At 42.1% G+C, this 20,462-nt stretch overlaps 2 protein-coding genes across 3 annotated transcripts; one reads left to right on the forward strand and one right to left on the reverse strand.

Annotated features, from left to right (window-relative positions):
* Window positions 1–6,620: 6,620 nt before the first annotated feature.
* cdk5r2b (cyclin-dependent kinase 5, regulatory subunit 2b (p39)) lies at window positions 6,621–9,353 on the forward strand. Its single transcript, XM_029850610.1, has one exon. It carries the CDS (start codon window positions 6,912–6,914, stop codon window positions 7,785–7,787), a length of 876 nt encoding a protein of 291 aa, XP_029706470.1. The 5' UTR covers window positions 6,621–6,911; the 3' UTR covers window positions 7,788–9,353.
* A 5,695-nt stretch (window positions 9,354–15,048) lies between these two features.
* Window positions 15,049–20,191, reverse strand: fev (FEV transcription factor, ETS family member). Of its 2 annotated transcripts, XM_029850085.1 has the most exons (5): window positions 19,997–20,191; window positions 19,501–19,740; window positions 17,695–19,129; window positions 17,051–17,122; window positions 15,848–16,389 (listed from the first exon to the last, which is right to left on the reverse strand). In XM_029850085.1, the coding sequence occupies exons 3-5, from the start codon at window positions 17,741–17,743 to the stop codon at window positions 15,848–15,850; spliced, it is 663 nt and encodes a 220-aa protein (XP_029705945.1). In that variant the 5' UTR covers window positions 17,744–19,129; window positions 19,501–19,740; window positions 19,997–20,191. The 2 variants fall into 2 exon arrangements, with proteins under 2 accessions (XP_003962096.1, XP_029705945.1); XM_003962047.3 differs by having other exon boundaries at window positions 15,049–16,389; window positions 17,695–19,740; window positions 19,997–20,187.
* Window positions 20,192–20,462: the final 271 nt, after the last annotated feature.

Consider the following 20,462-nt stretch of genomic DNA (forward strand, 5'->3'; position numbering starts at 1 on the left):
GGACTTTGGTTACTCTCATGGGAGACTCCAGGATCTTGATGCCGTGTGTTCCAGCGGGAAGAGGAAGAAGGAAATCTGGGATGCACTGCTACCCTCTGCTGTCAGAAGAGGTTTCCGGCAAGTGGGGCAGCTGTAGAGAACGATGACTGAGCCCCACCACACTGTTACAAACCTCCACTTTATTGTGGCTGGGGGAAGCTAAATGCAGTCAGCCAAGCATTTAATTATGCGGTACGTCCACTTCCCTTGAATAATATCCTTTATTTCTTACCCTCCCACTGCATCTTGCCTGATATTTTTGTGCTTTATTTGGCCTACATTCATTTGACCTCAAGTATATCTGCTGACATTAAATGAGCAGCAGTGGGTTTTTGACCTCTTACACGACCTCCTGTCCTCTTTCACTGCAAGACACCTGTTCAACCACTCTCAACTCCTATTTTGTTTAATATTCTACTATAAATAACCTGTTGTATCTAAAACATTGGGGACAAAAGAAGGGAGATTTCCCAACTCTGTAGCTTTCTCATACAGATTATTAATATGTCCAAAAAACATGTTGATTAAAGATTATTAATACGTTCATAGTCGCTTCCAGCTAAGTCTCTCTGCTTGAGTCTACTTTTCCTGGTTCAAATATTGTTCTATTTGCAATGAACATCATAACTTCATTAAGTCCCTCTGAGTCTCCCTACCTCTCTGTCCACACCAAGCCTTACAAACAAAAACTTTATTTTCTTCCGCTAATTCGTATTTACATATGCTCATGTGCATTTTAAAAGTTCATTTTCCATCACAAAGATATGTTTAGTGTGTGCATGTGTAAACATGATCTTTGGGAAGAGAGGAAAAAGGGGATGTGGGAGCAGGGAGGGAGAGGTTATTAGATAGCGACCAGTTCATTGAGTAGTATCAGCCAGCTGGCCAGCAGCCGCAGCGCTGAGGAGCACTCCCTCATCTCCGGCTCCCAGAAAACACAACAGCCAGAGGCTTCAGGGAGGCAGAGACGGCTCTGTTTGTACTGAAGCGCACAGGGAAGTCGTGTGTGGTTGCAGTCAAAATGGATATTTTCATAAGTGGAGACCAAATGGGTGTTACATCAGCAGGCCCCAAGCACTGAGGCACCACCCCCTTCAGGGGAGAGCAGTATCTTTTCGTCCCACGGCTGCTGTCCTCTGTCTGTTTTCAGCTGACGTGAGGGCCACTCTTACGCTCATTTACTCAGAAATGAGTAACGGCTCCCCAGATGTGCGACCCCAAGGCGGTAATAAGTGTGTCAGAATAATACCCCACACCCCAAAACAGCAGGAGAAGAATACTGTGTCATGATAGACATGGTCCCTCCTTTAAGACCTGACTGTGAGTTGAATTGTTGACACTATAAAAAGACAAAGTTGAGAGAGTTCTGAAAGCCAAGGCAGAAAAAAAAACTGTTTCCTGCAGTCCTCATCAAAAATGTCCAAAAATGTTGAAGGTCGTCCTAAAGGTAGCCATCTTGAGGCGAAACTCTGCTCTGATCGCAGCCTCTCGGCTCTGCGTCTGTGATAAGAAACAACACCGAACATCTGCTAACCATATTTTGTAAACTGTCCAAGAGTAGCAAACCAGGGTCAGCCTCGCTCCAATCTCTTCCTCTTTCATTCTGGGCTCTCTCTGTCTTTTTAGTCCTCCCGTTCTCTTTCAGTAGCTCCTATGGAGCATCAAAGCATTGACTCCATGGTCCTGCGGGGATGAGAATCTCCCCACTGAGTCCTTCCCAGCTGTGAAGCTGCTCCGAACGTGCACCTGAACCTCAGACTCGTTACACCCGGAACCAAATGAAAGCAAAGCATTTTTTTATTTTTTTTTAAATGCAGCATCCATAAAATTTCACCATTTATTGTTAATCACAAGATTTGTGGTTATTTTCTACATTATTTAGGGCTAATTTTATATTTGATATTTTCAATTAACAGCTGTGGAGCTCGGTGAGAAAAATGAGTTGACTTTTATAACTACACCCCTGCATTTTGTATAATTTCCAACCCTCTTTGCAGCACGATGTGGACATGTCAGACCGCCGTGGGCGGCAAACAGCAGCAAGAGACAGCGGCGTTAGTTGGATGCAGCTCCAGCTGACGGCAACATCTGGTAGAAGACGAGAACTCCAAACCAAGCATTGGCACTAGCATACAACCATTTACTCGAAGGCAAAATTATTTCATCATTAAAATACGTCTCACTTGAAGGAAAACAGTGATATCATGCATTAGAGAAGTGAAACAAAAGAGAATAACTTTGAGAGATGGGGAAAGGTCGCTGATTGCAGTGGAATCTGGCACAGACAGGATGGCGGCAATAAAAATCAATAACAACTACGCAGCTGAAGGAAATGTAGAATTGCTGTTGACATCCTGATGAGAGAAGGACCTGGATGCAGACACGCATAATAATGCAGAATGGGACAAGTTTTTTTGTTCGCGAGGAAGGACGGACATAGCTGTTTCTCATAAAACTGACCATCGCACTTTTCCACCTGTTCTCACGTGTCCTCACAGACTTCTGGCCCGACACCAGCAGACACTGGAAATCAGACTGATTGGTTCGGCTTGGAGCGTCTGGCCCACATGCCGTGCACAAATTGCACCGACATTAAGAACGTGTGCACATCTAAACACTCGAAATCATGTCACAAAGCATTAAGTTGATTTTTGCATTTTGACTGTACTCCAGTGTGCAGCAGTCATCAAGCAGTCACAACCTTTTGTGAATGACTGGACGCCTTCCTGTTGCGACAGCAGTGACAGACGTTCACCTTTTCTTTATAATGCTTGGTTTTGTTGCTATGGGTGAAAAAAGACTTTAAAATCGAGACGAATGCTAGATCATCGGTCACTCGGAGCAACAAAGTCAAGGGTTATAGTTCTTCTAGATTAGATTTTCCAAAGTCATGAAAGAAAAGAGTCGTTGTGTGTGTGACAGCAGTGTTGAACACATCTGCATATGTTGTATGTAAAAAAGATCACCTACAGAGGTAGACAGATGGAGAGGGAACAGCAGACAGGCCTTTGATCTCCCATCTACCTTTGATGTAATTGGTGTTAAAGCCTTCATTTGATATTTCTCTTTTTGTCTTTTATTGCATAATTCAGCAGGAAGCAGCAGGTGAGCTGGTTAAACACAGATGCTGCTTTTATGTCGCTAAATCAGAACGCCGCTTTGTCGAGACCTCTTTTAACTACGGTTCCACGTACAGAACACTGACAATTATAGAGCTAAATTAAACAGCCAAACGTATATTTTTCTTAAAAATTTTTTTCTTGTGATGTTTGTGTTCTGGTTGGTACCAATCTTGCTGTTTTGTGTGGTTTCATATCAGCAAGTCCAGCTGCAGACAAGAGGAAGAGAGTTGGGCAGCCCAGGCTACAACACACACACACACACAGACACACACACACATCCCACCTGCTGCTCCCCCAGATTGTTTTCTGTCATCACCTGCCTGTGTCAGCCTTGCTAATCCATCCCACCGACTCTGGCACATCCGTGATAGGACTGTTTGATCTCACACACACACACACACACACACACACACACACACACATGAACACACACAACGACACACAAACACACACCTAGCCTATACTTCCATTCATTTTCTACTCATTTGTATACATGCATTTATGGACACAAAGAGTGAGATAAACTGTTTGGTTTACCAAAAACTCCTCAGATGTTTGAGATTATTAAATGATTTTAGGATTTTTTAAAACAATACACATACATAAGAGACTTTAAATATATTGATGTATCCTATTTAATCATAAAATTCAGACTGAACCTGGTAAGCAAAATGGTCAAAAGCCTCCAAAACCAAGTGTCATTTAAATTCAAGGAAGCTATTTAAGAAGGAATATTAATTATTTTTAACTTCTGTTTAGTTTCCCTCCTTTTATGCTTCAATACATTTTCCCATGGCATCCAAAACATTTGTGAAAGTGGAAATTATATGATATTTTCCCACCTCCTGTAGCTTACCTATTGCAAACCAATCAGTCCCAGTCTGAAAAGCGCTGTTTTAAAATGCGTATTTTTATTTCACCGCCACCATCTGTTTTGCCCACTGTTGGCTGTGGCTGAGTGCAGCTGATGGGCAAATTCTGTCACTAAAGTTAATATTGGTATGAGGTCACATAAACATTCACTCCTCCTCTCATCAGTCATTCTGCCAGATATGGCTTCCCGGTTTCACTCAAACTAATTAAATGTTAGACTGGCGCCTTCGCTGACAGCAAGTATCACCAGTAAGGCCTCAGTTACAAACAGATTTCCATTCACAGGTTATGCTGAGCTGCAGGCAGCGGTCTGTGATTGTCCTCTAGTGGACATTGAAGAAACAACACCAGTATATGCTATTTTATCTGGCATAAGAAAAAACTCACCCAGCAAAATCAATTAAAAACCATTAAATATTGCTTCAGAAATTGGCTCTTTAAAAAAGTTGAATCTTTCATGCAGAAGTCGGTAGAATATCTTACTGCAACCGCCAGGGGGCACTCGGACCTCAGCTGTGTTCTTTAATCAAGCATCTTCATTGAATCAACATCAACAAAAACAGCACAGTTTACCTACATGCTCTATCTACTCGATTTTATTATTTGAAATAGTGCTTATTTTGTTTGACACTGTTCTAATCTTACAAATTCCTAGTGGCAACAGCAAGGAATTAACAAAATAATAAAAGTGTGGATATTTTTATATATTTTGAAAAATATAATCCTTCTGCTAAATACATTTGCTTTGATGAACTATCTTTTCTTGAATTATCAATGTATTTAATGATAACCCCTAAAATTCGTACATTTCAATATCCACAAGAGCCGGGTGTATTTTTATTGCCCTAAACTGAAGATAAGTTAACATAATGATACATTTTGCAGATATAATTTTTTAAGCTTTTTGTGTTCTTGATAGCCATTTGAGACTATTCTGAGAAAATCGGGTTTAACTTTATTACCATAATAACTTTGAAGAAAATATATTTGGTGGATATACAGACTTCCAGGTTCAAAGTTCCTGATGTGGCGCTGCAGTATTATCATCATTGTGATGCTGTGATGTGCGCCACCTAGTGGCTGAGTGTTTGTCAGAGAACGCTAAAATCAACGCACTGAATTAAGTTTAAAAGTCTGATTAATCAATGCTATGCTATATTTAGAACCACTATGTTTCTGGGTCTTTTTTCGTACTTCTGGTTCTGTCCATTTTGTCAGAATATAATATGTAGATCTCAGTTGTCAGTTGTCTTTTTGGCCACTGTGGAACAGGAAGCACAGATCAGAATGTTCATTTGCATAATCCAATCAAAATTTGCCCCACACATGGCCACATGCAGGGGCAGACAGTCTTAATGACTAAACAGTGTTAAACATCAAAGTTGAACGATTAATCTCTAAAACCCTCGGATTATTTCCTGACCACATGCTGCCACATTTTGTTTGATTTTTGATTAAAGACCCTGGATTGTTGTCTGAGTTTTTGTGTTGGATGTGAGGATGTGTTGGATCAAAGGTCGGGATGATCAAAGGAGCTGCTTTTGGGCCGCGACTGCCTCTCATCCCAATTCAGGAAACGTGGACTAATACCCCCCTTTTATCTAACCACAGCAGATTTGGATGATCATTTTATCCCCCTGTGAAAATGACTGGCTGTTTGACTGGTTTTAATGAACATTGCATTCAGTTAGCTTTGTAGCTGTGGAAAGGTCGTTGATGACGATGCTGAAGATGATGACGAAGATGATGATGATAATGATTGGAGAGCATCTATCTATCTATCTATCTATCTATCTATCTATCTATCTATCTATCTATCTATCTATCTATCTATCTATCTATCTATCTATCTATCTATCTATCTATCTATCTATCTATCTATCTATCTATCTATCTAGTAGCGTCAACCCAAGAACACGGGTCCTTCCTCTACTGGGCTCAGAGATTCTGATGTTTTCAGGCCTGTTCAAGTGGAGGACGATGAAGAGGAGAATCCAGAAGCAAAGTTACCATTCTTCGATCATAACTGATCAAATGAGCACTAAAATAATAAATCACATGGATGTTCAACTTCTTACCTATTGTTATTATGATTATTAGTAGTAGTAGTAGTAGTAGTAGTAGTAGTAGTAGTATTAGCATTATTATTATTATTATTATTATTATTATTATTATTATTATTAGTAGTAGTAGTAGTAGTAGTAGTAGCATTATTATTATTTTTATTATTATTATTATTATTAGTGGTAGTAGTAGTAGTAGTATCATTATTATTATTATTATTATTATTATTATTATTATTATATTATTATATTATCATTATTATTATTATTATTATTATTATTATATTATCATTATTATTATCATTATTGCTGTAATTGAACGTACTAAATACATCAGTACTAAAAGCAAATGCACATCATGACAGTATCCCAGAATCCACTTGCATTTTTCTACACAAATCCTTTAGCTGCGGAACAATTTCCTGTTCTCCTCTTCTCCTGTGTGTCCGGCTGTTGGCTGATCACACGGAACCCGACAGTGATTTGATCATTGATCGCCTCCCTCATTGGCTGCCGCGGCTGTCAGTAATCGCTGCGCTTGACGCAGGGCGACTAATCTGCGCCTCAGAAGCAGGAGTGTGTCGCAGCGTCTCCGCGCTGAGAGCTTCTGTCGGCGTCAGTGACTGAATGCTCGGAATACACCCTGAACACAGGATCTGAGCCGTGTCGGAGAGGTGAGATCAGACGGAATAAGCGAGCGTGTAAATGGATTTTCCATCTTGGTCGTGACCGTCTGTCCGCCGTCTCTCAACCTGCTGCAAGACTGCGCTGAAGCTGCTGCATCCAAACCACCGCGACCTTCTCCTCTGCAGCCATGGGAACCGTCCTCTCCATATCTCCGGCCACTAAGAAGGCATCTATCATGGACGCCGAGGTCGCGCCAGAAGGGGTCAAAACCGACAAGAGCCTCAAACGCCACTCGATGTTCGTCTCTCTCTCCTGGAAGAAGCTGGTGGCCAATTCCGCAAAGAAGAGTGCCAAGAAAGTCAACCCGAACGTGCTGACCGTCCCATCGGGTCAGGTGGCTCAGCTCAACATCGAAAACAGCAGGAAAACGCACCAAACAGAAGAGAAAAAACCCAAAGTGCCCATTCCGGTCCCGGTCCCCACCGTCCCCACGCAGAACAACGAGCCCGTCATCCAGAACACGAGGCTCTCCACCGTCCAGAAGCAGTCCAGCTCCCTGTCCCTGCTGTCCCCCAGGCGGATAGTCATCCAGGCCTCCACCGGGGAGCTGTTGCGCTGTTTGGGGGACTTCATGTGCCGCAGATGTTTTAAGCTGAAAGATTTAAACAGCGGGGAGGTGATTCTGTGGTTCCGAAACATTGATCGGACTCTGTTGCTGCAGGGCTGGCAGGACCAGGGCTTCATCACGCCGGCAAATGTGGTGTTCGTTTACCTGCTGTGCGAAGACACGATAGAGGACAGGGTGGACAGCCTGGGCGAGCTGCAGGGCACCTTTCAGACCTGCCTCTACCTCGCCTACTCCTACATGGGGAACGAGATCTCCTACCCGCTCAAACCGTTCATGATCGAGGCGAACAAGGACACGTTTTGGGAGACGTCGCTGCGCATCATTAACAGGATGAGTGCCAAAATGCTGCAGCTGAACGCAGACCCGCACTTTTTCACCGAGGTCTTCCAGGACCTGAAAAACCAGCGCGAGAGCGAGGCCAACCTGGACCGCTGACAGGAGCGACGCGGACTCTGTTCCTGCACATGAATGTTATCCAAAATCCGCAGAATTGTGGTTTTTAAGCGCGAAGGCACCTGACGTCTGAGCTGACTCTCCAAACGATGTACACAACCCGTGTTTAGGCAAGCACGCTTCATACAATGCATGTCAGTGGTATATTGTCCTCTTTTGTCTTGTCCCTCGAGTGACACAATAATTGACTTTGTGATTTTAAAATATATATATATATGTATTTATTTCTATTTTGGAGAATGCCAAAAAAAAATCAGCCTGTGTGTTTTGGACCAGCACAGAAAACAACATCCGAAGTAGCCGTGACAACCATTTTTAGCCCCATAACTCCTCCATTCATTCATGATTAGCCCAGTTTTAGTGTGCGTTTGTGTCGCATGAGGAGGTGACGACCAGAAATAGATGGGAGAGGCGGAGCTGTCCGAGGTGCTGACCTGAGCGGCCCTCCCCGCTTCTCCCTGCAGCCACTTTGCCCTAAGAAGAGCCAGCCGTGGCTTAAGAGGACCAGAGTCAGCCTAATACACCGCTCGGGCCTCTAAGCCTTCTAAATAGGGGTGAATTCGATATTGCTTTTTTTTTTTAAGAATCCGAGAGGTAAGCCGTTAAGACATGCAACAGATTGGGAAGCGTGCGCTTTTATCACTCAACGTTAGAGGGCGCTGTTGCGTAGAAAAGACTGCAGGTTAGGAAAACCTTGACTGGATACTGCAGAGGCAATCTTGCTGTATATACCCTTACACCTGGTTATTTCTGGCGTCTACTTTGTGCTGTAAAGCAGCACGGTGTGCACATAATCCTCCTCACTTTACAGCTCCAGTCTGCAAAATAGGACAAGAGGTCAAATCACACGCAGAGACTTGAATGTATGAATTGCACTTAACAGGCCTGTAAGAGCAACACAGTTGTTCTGTTTTTTCCTCCCCCCAGTAGACTGCAGAGCCTGAAATCATCAGGAGATGAATGTGCAAGAATTTCCTTTAAAGCTTAAATGTGCCAACTACTAAATTCTCTTGGCCTGACACTTTATAGTTTACACATGCTCATCTGAGATTTGAATTAGCCTGTTGTGATATGTGTCTGTGGCTGTAAATGATGCCGTTCAAGCACAACGGAACACACACCTGGTCAGATGTTCTGTGTAGATGTTCATTTGCGCTTCGTCACTGTAAATACCGAACGTGGAGCATCAAGGACAACCATTTTTGCACTGCAGTTTCTATAAGCTAAGAGTCGATAGGATGCCCCCGAGAGCTGTTTTCAGTATTGTTACTGTGATGTTGCACTGTGAGCCGGAACGCAAATGCCGCTGCACAGCCGAGAAACAAACTTTCAGTGTTTTGCACAGTAGTCTAGCAAAGCAGCTGCGTGCGAGTGTGTTTCTGCCATTTTCCATGATTTTTTTGTACAGTTCTCATCAGCTCTGGAGCATCACATGAGTGGACGTCCCCATGGCACCGCGGCGTCATTGGCGTCTCCACTCGTCCCTGTTTATCAAATGCAGTAGATGTTTATGGTGACAGTGATTTAATAAATCCAAAATTGTGTAGGACCTCCTCCTCTCTCCTCTTTTTTTATTCAACAGTTCACACAAGTGGTGTTGTGTCACTTCCTGCTCTGTGCAAGACTGAATTAACACATTCACACACTCGTGGCAGTGATTTATATGCAGAGTTGAAGCTGTTTCACAGACAGAATGCTGATTTCACTGTACAATGTTTAAATCATGTCATGTGAAGCCTTTTTGGCTGTTTCTCCAAATGGAGAGGTCTGAATTCTTGCAGTTCTAAATCTCAGTTTAGGATTTTCAGCGACGTTTCCCCCAGACATTGTGGGAAAACTGTCCCCTTTCTGACATTTTATCTCATCATAATTCCTAATACGTAATTATTTATGACAGAATTTTCTCATGATCGTCACAATTTCTGACATTGTCTTCAACAATGTGACATTTCTCTCACCATCCTGCCACCTAAACAGCATTTATTCTTCAGAAATTTGCAAAAATAAAGTCCCAATCCTGATTTTAAGCTATTAAAATGGCACTTCTCTAAGAATTGTCTCTCAACTGAGATGTAAAATCAGCCTGATGTGATAAAATATAAAATGCCCCATGATTTACTCAAGTAGGACTTTATAGTGTTTCCCTGGAAACCACTGCATGTAGGTTTATCTGTGTATGATTGTCCATGCTTGTAACTTATCTTTACATTAATTAACTTAGACAGCCTCTTATCTGCTCACACCATTCACTAATCCTTAGAATTGCAGGGAACCCTTGGAACATAGTTATGCAACAGAAATAAATCCATGACAAATATGCTTACTGGGAGGAATATTCCAAGTTGCTGTGAGACTCGAGCACAAGAGGGTTTACTGGTTTCCATGAAAGCCAGCAGGGAGAATCCAACCCAGCCCAACTTTATGGATAAAATACAGTATCTGATTTTACATGACAGCAGCATCAATTACCTATAGAAGACATTTTACAGGTGCACCAGTTTACCTGAAACGCAGACTGGGAACCATTCAATGAGCTGACACATATAAGGGAGTATTTCTAGCATCCTGTTTGCGTGTCCTGGGTATTTGAATCAAGGCCACATTCTGAAATGAGAACAAGCTCTAATAGAACAAAGGGTGGAATCGGGTTGTCATTTTAAATAACAGGATTAAAGATGTGGGAAACTGTTTCTGCAGCTTTGCGTTTGACATGAAGACGAAGGTCAGCGGAGCCTCATAAGCCTCTCAGTGTTGGCTGCATTGATAACACTGAGTCTGAGAGAGAGGAGCTCGATTGATTAGGGTTTCCTTCGGTCCTTTTTTTTTAATGAATAAGCCACGTGGGCTGCCGACTCACTTCGTGTGATTGGCTAGAATCTGCTGCAGTCTCAGAACTGTCTGTGACACCGTGGGAATGTGTGCTGTCTATTTAAAGAGCCAAAAAAGAACGGATGTCACACATCAGAAATTGACAGAAAGGGAGCAAATCTTTCAGGGTAGGGGGAGCAGCGTGATTATAAAAGTGACGGAAAGGAAACAGAAAAACAGAAGAAAGCAGGTTAAAGGAGAGGGCTATTGACACATTTCAATTTAGTCAGTATGGGAGCTCAAAGATGAGGGAGGTGCACAGTGTCTCTGAGGCAGGAATGTAAAGGAAACAACACTTGGAAAAACACAATAATTCCAAAATCTTTAAAGGTTGGTGTCCAAATGCTGCAGAGGCATTATGTAACAGCCTCTCTTTGCTGTGCTGTGAGTCCTCCCTCTCTGAGTTTATTGTTAAGATTCCGCCCAGGTCTCCCCGCATGTCTGTCCGTCGGCATTCTTCTCAGCTGCGTCTCTATAGTAACGGGTAGGTAAGTGAATGAGAGCTGGACAAAGTGAGCTGAGTGCTGCTGAGCGTGGGCTGGACCGCTGCACAATCTCACCCGCGCGCACACACACACACACACACACACACACACACAAACACTCTATCTTTGGAGTGGTCTGTCTGTGAGGGCACAGAAAGCTTCTTTTTGCCTTTTCTGCAGTACCTGTCTTTGTGCTGCTGTCTCCAAATATCTTTTATGTAAAAAAGAATCACCAGATTACAGCTAGAAAGTACAACTTTTGTTCATTTTGGAGTAAAAATGTGTGACGTAGAATTGAGAGGTGTTGCTACCTGTTATTGCTGGAGGAGGGACAGATCACGGGCGCCATGACGGCATTTATTTAGAAATAAAAACGTTCTACTGCTCCAGGTGGGATTAAATAGATATTGCTCCAATTCTAATTTAGCTTTCCGGATTGTCCTGAGGACAGATTGGGAGCAGCCCTACTAAAATAGCCACTGCAGTTTAAAGAGTGTCACGGTCACCCACACAAGCTAAAATCCTAATTTGCACACAAACTCTATATTAATACCCAGTGTCAGTTAGATGGGATATACTGGATGATGTCACCTCTGTATTTAGCATTTATTGAATATGATGGGCAACTTTACATTCCAGGTTTTCCAGGTACCATTTTCCAGGTTAACCCTGATGGAAAAAGATCAAATCCAGTCCTAGACTCATTGGGATTATGTCTATTTTGCTAGGCTGCAGCTATATAACCAACCTGCTAATCCCTTTAACTAGATTACTCCAGTGAAGATTTCTTGTGGGAGGCAGTTGGTCACCGTGTACGCAGTACAGGATAAGGTCCTGGAAAAAATAAAAAAACATCTCTTGTGACACGAAGTTCAGAGCTTGAAAAAGTCAGTGATGCCCACATGTTGTTGTGTTGTATAACTGTGCTTTCATCACCCATAAATTGGAATAAAAAAGAGCCATATGCAATTCATTCACTAAACTCCTACGCTGTCTTCATTGTTATTCCATTTCCATCCACTGGATCATTCTGCACCACAAATTTGCATGATTATTCATCCATTTCGTTATGTAACAGCCCAAATCCCACCCCAGACTTTGAAGTGTGGAGGTGATCTACTCTGCAATCCCAAACCATTATCTAAATGAATAGAATGATGTGTCAGCAATTGGACCTCCTGTCCTCTTCCCGGGGACAACAGGCCTGAATTATCATTTTAAGTATGGAGAGTAGAGCACATTCAAGCATTCCTGCCTCCTTCACCGAGCTTCTTTCATCTGCATCTCTCACCTTCCTCCACGCTCCCCACCTCTCACTCACGACTCTATTTCTGCAGCACGTAGGTGTGGTGTTTGAATTTAGCCGAGGCTTCATTATCACCCTCTCTGGCGTGAAGAATGACTCGCTCGGCTGCAACACTTCCCCGGAGGGACGCGACTCAGGAGACGCCATTCTTCTCCACCGATCTGTGCTGCCATTCTGAATAAACACTTTCTTGCAGAACCTGTTAAGTTTTGTTTCCACGAGAGCTTATTCTGCTCCCTCGATTCAATAATTATGGTAGGATGGTGCTGGTGTTCAGGTATCTGACCCTGTGCGACCCATGTTAATCGACCTCGGAGGGATCGGTCCATTTGTGTTTGCCTTTTGGGTCTTTTCATGACACCTGACCCTCTCTAACCAGAGCAACTGTTGTAAACCTGTGTTCTGAAGGGTCGGTTATGCTGGTCAACGGTTTCCAATTTTCATCTCTATTCCTTTTCATAACTACTCGTCGACACTGAAAGTCCATAAATGAAGCCACACACATCCAGGGTTGATAGTACGGTTGACTGAATTTGAACTTTCTAGATTTTTATCTGTTTTATCATTATGACAAACTGTATTCATGTGTGAACACTGGGTTAGCTGGCTGTTAAGTGGATTTCCTCTTCTTTTTAAGGGTTTCATCCATGCTCATGTTTTCCATGATGCTAATACAGATATAACTCCCAATTATATGCACTTAATATCCATGCAGTGAAATTTGCTCATGTAACTGATCATTTCCATTTGTTACTTGGTGTACCAATGAGTTGGTACACCTTCGTCTTCTGCATCCTGTTGGTTGCAAGAAAAATACCCATCAGCACAGCTTGTTACGCAAGGAGAGAGAGGATGAGTGCTGCTTAGCAGCAACAATAGGCACGGGAGATTAGTTGCATAGTGGTTGGCAGAAAGACGGTGATGATGTAGAAGTGGAGTTTCCAGTGATATGAGAAGTGTGGATGGTCACAATCCATGTACATTTGGAATCTCTCTCTTTCTCTCTCTCTCTCTCTCTCTCTCACACACACACACACACACACACACACACACACACACACACAAACACGCACACAGGGGAGAAAGAGAGAAAGAGGTCCGGTTGTCAATAGAGACCCCCACGTCTCTGGCATTGAGATGCAGGGCACGCAAGCATATGTTGTCAATGGATGACCTCACCCTCTAAACCCACACACACGGACACGTGCACACGCACAGAAACCTCTTGTTGAATCCCTGCTGCACCAGTCTAACGTGTTCCACAGCATTCAAAATTGATCTGTTACATAATGTCAGACGTTGATTTTTCTATTTGCCACAGTCTTTTCCAACTTTTAAGATGCTGCTTTCATTATTATGTAATCATCGTTGAACTCGTGTGTTCATGGAAAATGGTTTGATAATGCTGTCAGGAGCAGCTTACATCTCTGTGGACTCATAAATTAAGGTTTGGGGTTAAGCTGCTATTTGCAGACGCTTCTATGTTTTCTCCTCACCTGCTTACGTAAACAGCAGTGGGACCAGGGAAGAGATCGAGCGCCCCTATGTGGCTGATATTGGAAACATGGAAGATAGAAGCTCACGCACGGAGCCCCGACATGAGTGTGTGGACGTTATGGAGATGTCAAGGATCTGTTTGCAAATATTTGCTGGCATCTGTGTGTGTAATCAACTCCCAGCCTGAGACCTAACGACAAAATTCTGTAGATCGTTGAAGGCCTGATCAAAGGAGCACCATACTGCTCTGTTTACATTTACATTACTTATTTTTCGTCTGAATATTTGCCAAATATTACCTTATATACGTATCATATCTATTTTTTCTCTTTAAGAAAGGCATTCGCATAATTTTTAAAGCTGTTAAAGCTGGTTTTTTTTTCTCAAATCCGTGTTTGATGAATGGCAACAAGATATCCATGTCAACCACCACCCCCACACGTGATAACGTGCAGCATCTCCATTTAGCAGGAGATAAAATCACCACTGCCAAAAGATTCCTACAAATCAGGTAAAGGTGTCCTGCAAATATATTGGGGGATTTTTTTCTGTAATGATTTTTGTAATGAATGGCAGTCGGTCACGCATAAACCTATGATAGTGACTTGATTTGTATGTCTTGTTTAGCATAAACTTTGTACTGAGGTACAAGAATACCTTTAGAATATATTACAAACGAAAGTTTTCATGACTATTTAATTTCCTATCATCCATTTTTGATAAATGTGTGTGTGTGTGTGTGTGTGTGTGTGTGTGTGTGTGTGTGTGTGTGTGTGTGTGTGTGTGTGTGTGTGTGTGTGTGTGTTGGGGGGCGGGGGTCAATTGCGGGAATTAATGTTCCGACAAGACAAAATCGAGCAGCATAGATTCAAACCCGACACACGAATTGATCATAACAATCCATTTTTATTTGCTACATGTTTATTAGTACAGTTCTTTTGGTTAATGTGGAGTCGTGTGATCGAATTTAATGTGATTCACTCCCCCAGAAATCACTAGTGTCTCTAAAATACAGTATTTACAGCGCGGATTAAGAGCTTTTTAATGTCACTACTCAACACAAATCACAACCTGCGCACTGTTTTGATTTCTATTGCAGCTGCGTTATGGTCATTTAATGAGTGAGTGATTAAACTATCTTTATTTCATTGTACAAGGAGTTCGTGTCCACACAGCGGGAGAACATATTTAACCACAAGATGGCGCTGTTGTGCTGAGAAGGACTCTCTGGTGGCTGGAAACTCGTGTGAGACAGTCCTACAAAGGATGTGAAACCACAAAGGAAAGCTGAAATATTTTCATCTTTCATAGCAATTAATATTATCAAATGAATAAAATTACTTGTTCCTCATATCTGTACATCGAATTTACACATGACAAGATAATGCCCGGTCAGGAAGGGCTTAACTTCAGATATCTCTGGACAATCTGTAATTTTAAGTTCTTTCTATGTGTTTAGTAGCGATGCATTCGGGGGGAAAAACTCCAGTGCATAAAACAATTTCACAACATTGGAAAAACGGCTCAGAGACGGTAAAGGAAATGCATATTTGCGTGTGCATCAAAACAAACTAATAAATCTCTGTGAGAGCTTCGTCTGGACACAACAATTACTGTTATTATTCAAACCCTAAACCATAGAGAGGGTGTAGTTTGGTATCGTGTGTGTGTTGGTTAAATGTTCATTCTGTAGACAAATTAACCTTAACATTTTCGCTGTTAATTCAAAAGAGATCTGATATGCGTCTAAATCTGATCTTAAACCCAAATGCTTCTGTGTTTGCATTGTTATCTTCTCCAAACGGACCCTCTGGGGCTCTCTGGTCTCTCTCCGCGTATGGTCGCACATGTAGCTGTTTTCCTTTTGTGCGTAAAGGCGCATTAAGTCAGTTGTAATGGCTGTTGATGTTGCTCAGGCTGTTAATGTTGTTGACACAGCTGATGTGGGATGGAGACACGGTGCCGAAGGGCCCCGGAGGCTGCAGATTGTGGCTGTGATACAGAGCCGTCGGCGGGGAACCGGGCCAGTAAGAGAAGCTCGACGGTCCAACGCCGGGAGCCACCAGGTTCAGTTTGGAGATGCCCGAGAACGGGATGGGCGAGAAGTTACCCTGGAACTTGTAGATGGCCTGCTCCGTGGTGGACGGCTGGCACACCTGCGCCAGGCCGTGGAAGTCGAACTTGTAGGCGTAGCGCTTGCCGTGCACCTTGGTCATGATGTTCTTGTCGTAGTAGTAACGCAGCGCCCGGCTCAGCTTGTCGTAGTTCATGTTGGGTTTGCTCTTGCGCTCCCCCCAACGCCGAGCCACCTCGTCCGGGTCGATGAGCTTAAACTCGCCGTTGGTCCCCTCCCAGGCGATGCACGACATGTTGGTGCTGTCGGAAAGGAGCTCCAGCAGGAACTGCCACAGCTGGATCTGACCGCTGCCTGCGCGGGTCCACGGAAGACATCATCATTATTATTATTATTATTATTATTATTATTATTATTATTATTATTATTATTATTATGTGCTCTCTCTATATATAAACTAGGTCATTGCGTGTCACATGTACATTTTATTGGCTTTTTATTATTTCACAATTAAAGTTATTTTTAGATTGCAAGGAATTCCTTTTTTGACCAGCTCATATTATGTTTCTAATCTAATTATTACTCTATTATTATCAGCCAGGCCCTAAAATGCGATGGATCTTTGTATCATATTTTCTTGGTAGAAGTTGTACAAGATTTAAATTTTTCATTAATTCAGAATCACATTAATCGATTTAATTAATCGATCTATTAAGAAATATCTCAACCTAAATCTATCATTGCTTAAAAACAACTCATGTCCGAGAAAGAGAAACCGACCAAAAAATGTGTTTTCTATAACATGGATAAAAAGTAAAAGCGCAAACTAAATTGTTCCAAATAAAACATTTACGATACGTCAGTGCAGTTATTAATTATTAAACTGAAAATAGTTTTAATTTGTTTGGTACATCACTTTCCGAGTTAGTAAAAAGTCAGGATCAATGTCTGTGGTTTTAGTTTTATTGTATATCTGGTCATGAACGCGCTCTATATCCATCTATTTATGACTGACCTTTCTGCACTCCGGTGTTTATCGGACCCCAGGTTGTTCCTTTGCCTTCTTTCAACAGATTTTCCGTCGGATCTGAAATCAAAACACAAAATCAAATCAGTTACTTCTTCATCCTTGGTAAATTTAGGATGTCCGTTTCATTAATAAAACATTTGAAACTCAGTAATTGGTTAATATGTTCTTAGAAGATATTAACGCGTTTAACCGAAAAAAAAATAAAAAAAAAATGGGATGGTTTAAATTAAAAAAGAAAAGCATCCATTAGATGAGTCTCCAGATGAAACCCTATTTTTTAGCGAACGCAACAATTAGTGACATTCAAATAAAATATACAAACGAGCAAGAAAACACAAGACCAAGAACTGATTAAAATAAATCCTAATTGTGTTCCGTTCCAGTTGCAATCTAGTGGGAGAAGCGTGTCGTCTTCGCGGTCTCCTCTCTGAGAAGAAGCCAGGAAACGCGTCCAGGAAAAAGGATTTCCGATTTCCGACAAAAGAGCAGACGGGCTTTCAGATTGAAAAGGCTGAAGGACGGCGCGCCGTGAACGCAGCACCGCCGCGGAGCCTCTCCGTTGCGCAGAGCAGAATCTAAAGAATAATAAGCGATTATTTCCTAATTTTGAACGGGACCGAATGACGAACCTGAGAGATACATGTTGAACATGAGGTTTCCTCCGTAGTCCTGCCTCATTGTGTTCAGTTGTTCAGAAACGGTTGGATTTCATTTCGTTGGTGGCGGAGGAAAAGATTTTTATTAAACTTTATCTCATAACTCTGATCTGGAATAAATGCGGGTGGACAGATTGAAGTTTCCAGGCAACTGTCACTGGCCCCCATCTCTGAGACAATATTCAGACAGCAATTTCCCCTGGTGCATTGGTTTAATTAAAAGAGCAATTTACCTCTGTCAGTTCGCCTGGTGCCCACAATAAAAAGAGGCCGATAGAAATTCGGCCCTTATCAAACCCCATCACAGTTTAATAAAGTTTCCGCGTTAAGATCTGAGTTTCTATGGTGAATTGAAGTGTTTGACATGGAAACCAGTTCAGATCCTCCTCACTTTTCCGCCTCTTTACCTCTCAGCAAACAGCAAAGACCTATTTTATGTTGGCAAAAGAATATTTACATTGAAGAACGCGCTCCAGTGCGCAGGAGAAAACAAGAACATTTTATCCCGGCCTTCTGTTTGTGGGTAGGGTTATACAGCCTCTGTATGAGGGCTAATGGGCTGTAACCTTGAAACCATGGCTTCTGATGTATCATAACTGATGTGTCATATCTACTTTTGGTCTTTCTCTCAAAGGCACTTATCTTTGTGAAGCTTCGCTTGTTCCGCTCCAGGTTGGACTCATTGATATTACGCAGATTTGTTTTCATATATTTCTCATTTTCATCAACTCTTAATATTAACACATAGTTTTAATGACGGCACGTAATGATTTTTTTTTTTTTTTTTTTTTTTTACAAAATCGGGTTAAACCAAGTCTTTTATACCTTGTGTAACTTGGCAAGGTGACCAGTTTGCTGTATTTTGTGTCTTTTCATGCTTTTATCATCTCTGCTAAAAACAATATCATCGAAATACCAAAAAGTCATTTTTAAGAGGGACTAGGCTTTGCCATGGTCTCCTAATCCTTAATTAATGTATCTGATAAGTAGTGATCACAGGACCTTTGTGAGGTGAAATGCTCCTAGCAGAACCTCAGACTGACTGTTGTCTGAAAGACTCCAATAAAAACACTTTCAGGTATCAGCATCACCATCTAATATGAACTTTGGGTGATGTCTAACCCCCCCAACAGTAGCAGAAGATTGGAAACTGGGACTATAAACCATCTGTGAGCAACCCCAGAAATAAGCCTACGTGTGTCAGTGAACGCACCGTTCTTGTGCAGCTCACGTCTGTCATTGTTTCATTTTCTCTCCTCGGTTAAAAAAACCCACTCAGACACCGATGATGGATGACAACCGACAGCAGTTCAGAACACTCCCGGCCAACTCAGCTCATCCAGTTTTTCCAAGATGGTTCCTTAGATTCCCTGTCCTCTGTCAGGCATGCGTACGTCCATGTTTACAGCTGCAAATCATGAGGTTAATAACCTGCAAAAATCCCTGGATCAAACATTTCTCAACACAGATGAAAAATAGAAGGAAATTTTCAGGAATCCTCTAAAAGTTTTTTATATTTTATAGCACATGCATAACAAATGCCAAACTATAATAAAATTAACCACTTTGTTTTGAACGCTTGTATTGAGCCTCCCAGTTATCAGAAATGTTGCTGTTTGTTCTGCTGAGTCACCTGACAGCTCAACAACACATGATTCTGATGATTGCAGGCTGTAAATTCTGCATGTTTATTAATCAAGGTCAATAAAATATTGTTTCAATAACAGTTTCATATCAATTTAAATACTCTATACTATAAACCAAAAAGGTGAAAATCACCAATGGAAACTGAGCTGCCCGTGTGATCACATCCTGGGTTTTCTTCTCTGGAGGAGCCAGCGGATCCTCCTCGGGGGTTGTAGGTGTGTCTGTGGCGTCCCAGACTTGCTTTAGCTGCCTGTGTCCAAATACAAGTCGCAGGCAACTTAAAACAAGCCTCGAAAGCCTGACTGTGTCCACAGATGTGGTCAAACGTCGAGAATCCCCAGCTGGTTACGGAAGAGGAGCAAAAAGCATCGGCTGACAGAAAGGAAAAAGAAAAGACGTCAAACCCCGTAAAATCATGTCACCGGCCGCCTGATCAGAATTGGTACATTTCAAGTATGAAAGAGTTGAATACATTCTATTAAAAGCCATTTCTCTCATCCTCTGGTGGACATTTCATATGCTGAACACACTTCTGATCAAATTTAAAGATTAAGAAGCAAATCGACACAAACAATCAAAAAGAGACGATATAAAAACATTCTATTCTTCTACAATGGCTTCCCCTCACCTGGTTGCTGTGCAGGGTTGCCAGAGTTGCTGTGCACGGCCGGTAAGTGTTACTCCTCCACAGACCTAAGATGCAGCTGCTTTAACCTCTCTGCACAGGAATGTATATTTGAGAAAGGTGTGTGTGCATGGTTACACATTTATTAAGAGATCCTGTTTTTTGGGTGTGGGACTCTGAACTGGGGACGGCTTTTGGGTGTGTGACACGGAATCCAACGTCCTGGACCAACAGGAGGAACGCGTGTGTGGAGGTAAACACACTCCAGGAACCTGATATGCGATTGAAAGATAAACATCACAGTATCGCATTTGACTAAACCAACAAATGCTGATGAGCTGCTAAGATCATCTGGCAGCTTTTTGAGGACTAATGGTGAAATAGCATGTATTTATATGTATGTTGTATAGATATAGATATATATATAGATAGATATAGATGTAGATACAATGGACGAATGCTCTACTGC

This window comes from Takifugu rubripes, chromosome 1 (assembly GCF_901000725.2).
Source record: "Takifugu rubripes chromosome 1, fTakRub1.2, whole genome shotgun sequence".
NCBI lineage: Eukaryota > Metazoa > Chordata > Actinopteri > Tetraodontiformes > Tetraodontidae > Takifugu > Takifugu rubripes.

Bases quoted from the DNA above. Each gene is read 5' to 3' on its own strand.
- cdk5r2b (XM_029850610.1), top strand. From the start codon at position 6,912: ATGGGAACCGTCCTCTCCATATCTCCGGCCACTAAGAAGGCATCTATC.
- fev (XM_003962047.3), bottom strand. From the start codon at position 17,743: ATGAGGCAGGACTACGGAGGAAACCTCATGTTCAACATGTATCTCTCA. The intron at 17,123-17,694 runs GTTCGTCATTCG...TTTTGATTTCAG, and splicing joins GTTCAACATGTATCTCTCAG to ATCCGACGGAAAATCTGTTG. The intron at 16,390-17,050 runs GTCAGTCATAAA...GGACCCGCGCAG, and splicing joins AAACACCGGAGTGCAGAAAG to GCAGCGGTCAGATCCAGCTG.